Consider the following 9,503-nt stretch of genomic DNA (forward strand, 5'->3'; position numbering starts at 1 on the left):
AAAACCAATCAAACAAAAAAAAAAATAGTTGAACAAAATAATTTGGAATTAGCAGTGTGTGTTGATACTAACATTGCAAAGTCATGATTTCAAAGTAAAGTCAGCTTTACAGAGAGGATTATATACACAGAAGGAAATAACTTTGATTACAATGTTTCAGGCATAAAAAGAAAATAAGCATGCCAAAATAATCATATGCCAGTGAAATGGAAGACTGGAAGAAATATTATACTCATTATAACTGTGATGTATGGGATCTGATCATACATTTAAAGACAATGATACATTCAAACCAATATTTCACATACATTCCAATATCAGATTGGGAATAACAATATCTTATTGCAGACCAATGCAGAATAATACAAGTATTCACTCTTCAGTATTAAATAATTCTAAAAGAAGTATTAATTCAGCTTTTTCAATATCCTATTGTTGCATGTTCAGACTTTACTAAGTGAGTAAATCATCGCTGCCATGAGGAAATAGATAAGGAATACGCAGGAATGAAAAGCAGTCTTTCATGAAATCTGTAGCAAGAATGGCTCTGGTGAGGTGCATGTACTGTCTTTACAGCTCCATCCCTCCACCAGCCTTGGATTCTGCTGCTTTGCAGTGAATGGAGCCTTGTGGATGCACAGTCATGAGCCCAGCTGTCCACAATGTGTGCCCCTACAAGGAATACAATGATCACATATCCTTCCCTACATCTCTCTTGCACACACATGTGGTGGCACTTGCTTCCACTTGCAAGATACTGTCTGCATACCTGCCATGTCCTAACACGGGCACACACTGCTCTTTCCTCCTGATGTCAGGGGATCGGAGAGCTGGCATAAATAGATTTGTTGAGATGAGCCAGGTCTCCCTTGTGTCTCAGACAGCTGTGCTACGGCATGTTTCTGGCACTAGCAATTTTGCAAAGATCTCCTTACAGAGCATGCATTAATTCAAACAGTTTCCATCTATAACTAAAACTCCACCAGTCTGCACAAATCTAAGCTCCTTCCTTGAGCATCCAGGGCTATAAACACTGTTTATATTATCTAGCATATGCACAGATTCTATGCAAGCTTTATTTTGTGCAGTAGTTTGCCTTCCTCTTCATAACATTCCTATTATTAACTTTCTTTTTGTATTTGCTAGTCCACAGGAAAAGAGGAAGCATTGTTTGCAGCAACTGTGTGCCAGTATTCATACATATGTCCTGATAAGATGATAATGCAGTCAATATAGCACAAAATAAAACTGTCAGGCATCTGAAGAGATGGCTATCTATAACCACAAAGAGAGCAAGGTATAGTGATGCACAGAAGTGCAACAGGAAGAAAACACCATTAAGAGAAGGAAACCACATAGGAAGGGAAATTCCTGTCAGTCGTACCTTAGGTGGTGAAATAGATACACAGAAAAAATGCAAAGGTATTGCTCAAAAAATTGAAATTAAACTTTATGCATCACTTCATTAAAAACATACCTAGAAATATAGTCAGCACAACACCAAAGCTGATGATGACAATATTGAAATACATGGTTTTTATCACCTAGTAGCACACAAGCGAAGAGTTTGACAGAAAGCAAAGCCAGAGACACCACCACTCTGTAACTCCACTCCATCCTCCTGCACCTCGTGCCATGTCTCAGCTGGTCATGTCCTGAAGAACCACCTTTGTTATTAATACCTACTAACTGGAGTCTCCTCCCCAGAGCTCCCTGGCGTGGCCACCGTGGCACAGCACAAGCCAGCCTGCACAGACTGTGCAACACAGCTGGGAAGGGGGCACCTTGGCAGAGCTCCCAGCGGCTCTGGAAACCCATAGTGCCTCTCTCCCGCGTACTTCTGTTTTCTGGGAAGGCAAAAGACTCAGAGCATACTGCTCTCAGACACAAGAGACTAGTGTCCCAACCTCCAGATCTCCCAGGTACTTGACAAAACATCCTGGACATCTGGTGAGCCACCCATCTCTGGAGCAGCTGTCCCCACTGCAGTCACTAATACCCAAGTCTCCTCTCTATCTTTAACAAATGTATAGTTGCTCTTTGCACAGTTATATATCTGAGCATGTAAAAATGTAGATACCAGCTGCTGAATTTTTGCTACATTAAGTAGCGTTGATCATTACAGATACTTGCAGCAGCACATAACTTGCACGTCAGAGCTGCCTTTGGTTGCAGCACTGTATTAATAACATTTGCAGGCTAGTTCAGTTTTGTGCAATTTGCATTACAGTGTATTTGCAGTGATCAAGAAGGGATTTCAGGAGATTGTATAGGTCACTAAAATAAGAAATTGTGTACCTCTCATGGGGCTCAGCTTATAGTTTCACAAGGCTGAAGGAGAAGGTCATCCTCCCACCTTTCATGAGACTAGAGAAAACATGCTCACAAGGGTATTTTGGTGTTGCCCCACTAATTTTATTGTTTCCTGCATAGTATACACCTTCCATAAAAGCTGGAAAGTTAAACTCCCTACCAGGTACCACTATCTATGCCTACTGTCCCAGTCAACAGACCAGTTACACTTACTCTCTGCTACAATTTAATGATTTATTGTATTGTATTTACATGCGTGAGAACTTCCTTTAGTCTTCCCAGGCTTGTTTAAACCACTCAAGGCTGTAAAGTACTGCTTACACTTCACATGAAAGTTGATTTCAGGACAGTCCACTTTAATCTGTTCTTGGCTCTGAGAACCGATTAGGCCCCAAGCAAAGAACAGAAATATGTTTCTTGGCTGTAAAATGAAGAAACCTGCATTTGCTAAGAGAAAAACATAAAAATATCTAATACAGGACCCACATTTGATATGTTCTCTGTATCAAGGCAACTGCCTTAAAGGCAGTTTCTGTTATCACAGCTGCCAGATCTGTTTATTCTCTTGCTTCTCCATGTGACCTTTCACAAAGTCCTAGACAGACACCAGTTGCTAAGTGCAGGTTAAGTAGAAAAACAGGCTGTGCAGAAACTCCTGTATCTTAAGTACAAAAATGAATGCTTACAGAAGTCTGAGGCCCCTGTAGTGTTTACTTCAGCCCAAACTCTGGTTATGCTGCCAGCCTAGAGCCTCTCATGACACACTAACAAAGGCCAAATGCTGCTAGATACCTCCTCTACAAGGACGCATATTCCAGGAATGCTGGAGCTGAATTTGAACTTCCCTTATCAGGAACAATGAAACTGAGAGCAAGCAGTTTCCCTGCTCAAGTGGGAATGACCACTTTTCAGCAAGTGCTACTGTCAATCACTGCAAGCCAGCCCAGAGGAAATGCAATTGTGATAACTGAGTGGTTTTAGTGCCTATAAAGGAAGTGAGTAGTTTAGCTTTCTTGCTCTGTGGAGAGAGGATTATTACTGTGCCATTTTAATGTCAAGTCCTGGAGCACATGCATAGTTTGTGCACAAAAATGGGGTGATGTTTTCCCTTTTAACACAGGGCCAAATCAACCCACCCATATTAACTTTTCATGACAGGATCTCTAAAAAAGGCCACACCATCCTTAAATTGTTTTGGACTTAATTTGGTGTTGTCATGCAATTAGGTTTTGCAAAATTGGCTTCTGGACTGACAGCTTCTATTGTTACAGCATATGGCAATCAGAGAGCAGCTTGTAGCAGATGTGATGTTTATTCACCATTTGCTAGTTTTAGATTTAATGATGTCATTCTAATCAAAGCAAATGTTAGATGTGTTTGACATCTAAGGAGTTTTACAGCCCCCCCATCATGTTTAAGCTGCTTCTGTCAAGTGGAAACACGTCAGCTCTGAATGCATCTAAGTCATATTTAAGAATCAATGATGCAATTTACTGGAGGTCTGTATTCCAAAAATCCATGTTTCTAACATGCATTGTGTTCCTCCAGCAGACTACAAAGACCTCCTATTACAATAAGTGAGCTCATTAGGCATGCGACTCCTTAGTCTTGCAAGCTGTTGCGATAAGCAGCTGTTGCAAGAGGGTAAAAGGTTGAATTATCAACTTGGACAGCACAGCACTTCATTCAGCCAGCCCAGGAAAGTATTTGAGCAATAACCCCATTACTGTGGAGTAGATCTTTGACTACAGCACACAAGCAAAATATCAGTGGTATTTCAGTGACATGCTTTCCCACATCCAGCAAGCAAGACAGCCCCAGAAATTAATTGTCAAAAATTTATTATGAAAGCTTCAATAGCAGCAAATATTTCAATAAAAGTTATTGCAGTACTAAAACAGATATGCAGAGTGACCCAAGAGGCCTGTTGAAGTCTGTCTGCTTTGGAATATCTGCATTTGTCTTAGTAACCAATCCCCAATACTCCATAAATATTGATACTTCTCCTGTGTTTTGCAGACAGCACCAACAGTTCCTAGTTACAGTACTCTATCCAGTCCTTCTGGAAAGTTTTGGCCCACTCCCCTCAACTTTCCCTCTCCCTTCTGAAACAGCTCCACATAGCCAAACTTGCAATACTTTCAGTTCCATGGTAGGTCAGCCTCTCCACGGTTGCAGCCTACTGAGGCTCACTGGTGAGATGAGCTGTTTTCCTCTTTCTCCTCTGTAAGAGCCCACTGCATGCCAGTCTGAGCGACTTTAATCCAGTCTCTTGACCAGGCTAATCCATGGAATCAGCAGCTTGTTGCACATTTTGGTGAATGCACAGCACGTTGAGAATGCAACAAAGGTTTTAGTCTCCCCAGTGCACCAGGTGACCATCACTCAGGCAGGGTGATAGTTGGCACCCAGTCATTGACATTTCGGCTCTCTTCGCAAAACAAGTTCAGCTTCTCCAGAGCTGGGTCCTTCCACCCTTCCTCATTCGGGTTCTGCAAGAAAGAAAAAAGTTGCACACCGTGAGTACTGCCTGCCAGCTGAGGTCATCACAATATTTACAGAAGCATTAGCTTAGAACTGAAGGCACTTCCAGACAGTTTCTGTCCTGACACAGACAAGACAGGAAGCATAGATGCTGCCCTGGCGGACAGCGGAGGAAATCCAGTTACGAGAAGTTCTGCCTCCTCCTCCTACTACAACTCAGCTGACTCGCTGCGTGCCAAGCGCTCTGTCTGTGCCCAGCAGAGGACTCGACCACCCAGCGGGAGAAGGGGCGGCCCCGGCAGGCTCTGGCGGCATTGCCGGGGGGACAGCGCTCGCCGCCCGCAGGACACCCACCGTGATGAGGATGCAGTGCAGATCCCGCGGCTCCCCGGAGTCCTCGCTGGGCCCCACGATGGCCGCCAGCTTGGCCACGTCGTTCACCCGCACGATGTCGATGTCGTTCTCGCAGCAGAAGGCTTGGATCAGAGTGAAGTGGATCTGCAGGGCGATGTCCCCCTCGTCCTCCTGGTCCGCGGCCAGCACGCAGAACGCGACGTTGTCGGGGTCGCTGCAAGAGGGGAGCAGCCTGATGAGCCCCACGGTCGCCGCCGGCAGCCCCGCAGCCCCGCCGGGCTGAGATACACGCTCCCCCTACCCCCGCCGCCCTACTTACACATTCATCAGCTTGGCCGACTCGTAGACGCCGGCGGTGAGGCAGCCTCGGCGCTGCGCCGACACCAGCAGCTCGTGGAGGGCCGTGCCGGCGCCCTGCATCCTGCGGGCCGAGAGAGGACACAGGGTCAGCGCGGTGCCGCCACCACCGCCGCCGCCCCGAAACCGCCCGCTTCCCGCTTTCCTCGGCTCCCCGGTGCCCACCCGCACGTACCAGTCGTGGCCCGCAGGCATGGGCTGCTGTCCGTGGATCTCCTCCAGAGTCATAGCAGTTAGTCCCCACAGCGCGGCGGCGGCTCCCTCAGCCCTCCCTGCGCGCACCCCGCGAGAGCTCTGAAGCGGCAGCCAGCAGCCGTGCGCTACTTATAGCCCTCGCGGGCGCCTCCCGGCCTCCCATTGGCCGGCGGGGGAGAAAGGGGCGGCTTTATTATGCTAATCGGCGCGCGCCGGAGAGGAAGCGCGGGGGGGCGGGGGGCGGCAAAGAACGGCTCGTGCCGGGAGGCCACGTGGGGCGGGCACGGGGGGGCGCGCAGGCACGCGCCGGGCCCGGGCTGACAGCGGTGCCAGCGGTGCCGGGCCCAGAGTGCCAGCGGTGCCAGCGGTGCCGGGCCCAGAGTGACAGCGGTGCCGGGCCCGGGCTGACAGCGGTGCCAGCGGTGCCGGGCCCAGAGTGCCAGCGGTGCCAGCGGTGCCGGGCCCAGAGTGACAGCGGTGCCGGGCCCGGGCTGACAGCGGTGCCAGCGGTGCCGGGCCCAGAGTGACAGCGGTGCCGGGCCCGGGCTGACAGCGGTGCCAGCGGTGCCGGGCCCAGAGTGACAGCGGTGCCAGCGGTGCCGGGCCCAGAGTGACAGCGGTGCCGGGCCCGGGCTGACAGCGGTGCTGGGCCCGGGCTGACAGCGGTGCCAGCTGTGCCGGCCCGAGACTGCCAGCTGTTACAGCGGTGCCGGCCCGACACAGCGGTGCCCCTGCACGTACGGCTGCTCCCTGCACACCGCTCGCAGGGGGGAGAAAGAAAAAAAAAAATTTAAGAAACAAAAAGTTGTATTAATATGGTTTCTGCAAATGCGAACTCCGCGATGGGACAGCTCCTGTAACCACCAGGGCTGAGGGCAGCTCTGTAGAGAAGGCCCTGGGGCTGCACTGGGCAGTCACCTGGTGATGCTCGGCAGCCGCCCTGGCTGCAACACAGCCTCCCTGCGCCCTGGTCTGGATGAACAGGAGCATGGCCAGCCGGCCCAGGGAGGTGATAATCCCCCTCTACTCAGCACTCACGGGACAACAGCAATGTGGTTCGTCTGGTCTGGGCACCCCCAGCAGGGCACACACATGGATAAACTGGAGCAAGTGTACATGAGGGCACCGAGGTGTCCAGAGCTGCGATGCTGTCCTGCTCTGCAGGCTGAGACCAGGGCTATCACAGCCTGGGCCAGGCAAGCTGCAAAACCCAAAGTTTGCGTGGCAAACTGCAGTCCCCAAAACCTGTGGAGTGATCATCGAGAAGACAACACTAGCGTCTTCATAGCAATGCCGAGTGGGGAGGCAGGAGACAATCAACCTAAGGTGAATCAAGATGCTCAGATAGGATCTAAGAAAAACCTTTCTCCCAGAGAGCAGTCCAGCAGCGGATCAGGCTCCCTGTCCAGGGAGGCTGTGTAGATTTCATGTTGCAGGATTGCAAGCCCCGAGGTAGATGTGTTCTGAGGTCACTGGTAATCTTTCTGCAGGCTGTACTGGCCCATGATCCTCAGGGAGGAAGGCGGTGGAGGGAGCGAACACATTTTTCTTTATTTTTTTTTTCAGTCGGGCTTTATTAAAAGTAGCTGTAATTTGGATAGTGCATCCTTCATAATTAACTCAGAGTGAAACTAGTGTGATTGCTGAACTCAGATTTGAACCAGTTTGTCAGAAAACCGAGCAATAATAAAACACATTTTCCCGCTGTGAATGAGCAGAGTGTAACTATTAAAAGGCCAATCACTTTTCACGTCCCTTCATCGTCTGATACGCTTAGGCTTAAGCTCGCAGTTAGGACTTATCTCCACCGAGTCACCGCTTCAGCGCAGCCCCGAGCAGTGTCACAGAGGTTGTGGAGAGCCACCTTGGGGTAATCTGTGCTATTGCGACCTGTCCGCGCTGACTCCAGCGGGCTGCACAGACAGACATCTCTGACTTGTCACCCTTGCTGTTCCCTAGCCTGCAGCCGTATCATCCCGTTCCAGTGTGCTCAAACCCGGGGATGTCCTTTATCTGTGATTGCATATGCTGTACTCTGCTGTTTTAGCACTGCAGTTTCCAAAATGCCTCTCAAACTGAGCCACTTTAATGAGCTGCTGTGTTTCTATTTCCAGTTATTTCTAGTTAGTGCCCTAGTGACACTTACAGGTGACAGCATTCGACCTGGCAGTAATCACTTAGTGAGTTTCCATTTTAAACTAGTGACAGCATAGGCATGATGACTGCCAAATACATCCAGCCTCTCTAAGAACATTTCTCTGATATCTACAGAGCTATCAGTACTGTGGAGGAAACTCTTCATAGTAAACACCAATTCTCAAGCACAAGAATCTTTTTTACCCTTCTAACATGCAAAGGAATTCTTGACTTGGAAGCCAAACCAGTGACCTGTCAGTCTGAATTTGCTTGAGAAGGGCATAAATTCTTAGTTAGCTTTCTTTAAAACGATGTGAGAAGTTTCCAGAAAATTATCTCCTGACCTGTATTTAGGCAAGTGCAATTGTCTCCACTTGTTGGAATTAGCATTGTGTACATAGCATTAAGCGTTCATTCTTAAAAGATAAAAAAACCCTCCATACATCTGCATCTTTCTTTTTTCCTTTTTTTTTCCTCTAAGTATATAAATGGGGATGAATGCAGAAGAATAGCTTGAATGGTAAGACACATTAAATGATATGTCTCTTAGAAGTATTCAAGAGCCTATTTCTGATGAAATAGGTGGGAAATCCAGAAATGACTCACAGCTTTGAAAGAGGCTGATATCAGCTATGACTTTGATGACTTTCTCATTACAGTAAGTTACTTAATATGGATCTGAATTAGTAAGCTGAAGCAACTCAGAGTGGAGAACAGTGCATATGTAATAGTAAAATATACATAATAGTCTAGGTAATAAAGTGATATATGGAACCATATTAACACCTTAATCCTTTTTAAATCTGACATACAAGCTTCCAGTTTCAGCTTAATGATGCAGCACCCTGGAATTAGGGCTTCTTGACACTTTTCAGTTTGCCCCGTTATTCCCGGGTCTCCTAGCACAGATGGTGCTGAAGGCCGTGAAGCATTCATTACTAGGTACTTGATCCAGCTTATTTCAAACCACAGTCTCAAGACCAGGCTTCTGACGCAGAAGAGGTGTACAAAGGAGAAAGGAGAGCTGTGAAAGCCCAAGGTCCCGTCCCTGGTTCGAAGGCATCAGCTCTGCAGATGTGATACCTCTGACACCTAGTAAGCAAGCTGAACTTTAGCGAAGGTCGGTCTCCACTGCTTGCTGTCTTGGTCTTTTCCTCCCACGTTTTTAATACATTTAGCTGGTGGGCACAGATGTTTGGCGGATCAACTCAAAATCATCCTGTAGGTCAGGGGGGAGATGGGGACAGTGGGGAATATCCCATGGAGACAGCACTCAGCCGTGAGTGGGTGGATTCTTCGGGGAGCGCTGGTGTGAGCAGGCCCGTACCGCTGCCCGGGGCTGTGCCTAGCCCGGCTCGGCTCGGCTCGGCTCGGCTCGGCGCTCCCGGAGCGCTGCGGGGCCGCTGCCGCCCGGAGCCGCGCTCGCCGCGCAGCCTGCGCTGACCTCTCGTGGGCACCCGGCGGATCGCTGCTGCTCCGAGCACACACGGACAGCCCCCTCCGGTCCCCGCGGAACGCTTACGGCGGAGACACGGGAGGAGGAAAAATATTAAAAGGGAAAAAAAAACCAACCACAAACAACAGCCAACCAACAAACCTAAAAGTAGACTTTGATGCATCCTGCACAAAGAAATCCCCTAAAGTGTGTTAGTTGATCCATAGAC

At 48.7% G+C, this 9,503-nt stretch overlaps 1 protein-coding gene across 1 annotated transcript; it reads right to left on the reverse strand.

Annotated features, from left to right (window-relative positions):
• Positions 1-4,137: 4,137 nt before the first annotated feature.
• Positions 4,138-5,803, reverse strand: GADD45G (growth arrest and DNA damage inducible gamma). Its single transcript, XM_056514328.1, has 4 exons — positions 5,684-5,803; positions 5,471-5,572; positions 5,152-5,365; positions 4,138-4,805 (listed from the first exon to the last, which is right to left on the reverse strand). The coding sequence occupies exons 1-4, from the start codon at positions 5,734-5,736 to the stop codon at positions 4,695-4,697; spliced, it is 480 nt and encodes a 159-aa protein (XP_056370303.1). The 5' UTR covers positions 5,737-5,803; the 3' UTR covers positions 4,138-4,694.
• Positions 5,804-9,503: the final 3,700 nt, after the last annotated feature.

Source organism: Oenanthe melanoleuca, chromosome Z (assembly GCF_029582105.1).
Source record: "Oenanthe melanoleuca isolate GR-GAL-2019-014 chromosome Z, OMel1.0, whole genome shotgun sequence".
Taxonomy (NCBI): domain Eukaryota; kingdom Metazoa; phylum Chordata; class Aves; order Passeriformes; family Muscicapidae; genus Oenanthe; species Oenanthe melanoleuca.

What these genes read in the sequence shown, in the direction of transcription:
- GADD45G (XM_056514328.1), bottom strand. Translation starts at nt 5,736, where the DNA reads ATGACTCTGGAGGAGATCCACGGACAGCAGCCCATGCCTGCGGGCCAC. An exon ending in ATGCCTGCGGGCCACGACTG is followed by an intron (nt 5,573 to 5,683) that starts GTACGTGCGGGT and finishes CTCGGCCCGCAG; the next exon opens with GATGCAGGGCGCCGGCACGG. An exon ending in TGCACTGCATCCTCATCACG is followed by an intron (nt 4,806 to 5,151) that starts GTGGGTGTCCTG and finishes TCTTTCTTGCAG; the next exon opens with AACCCGAATGAGGAAGGGTG.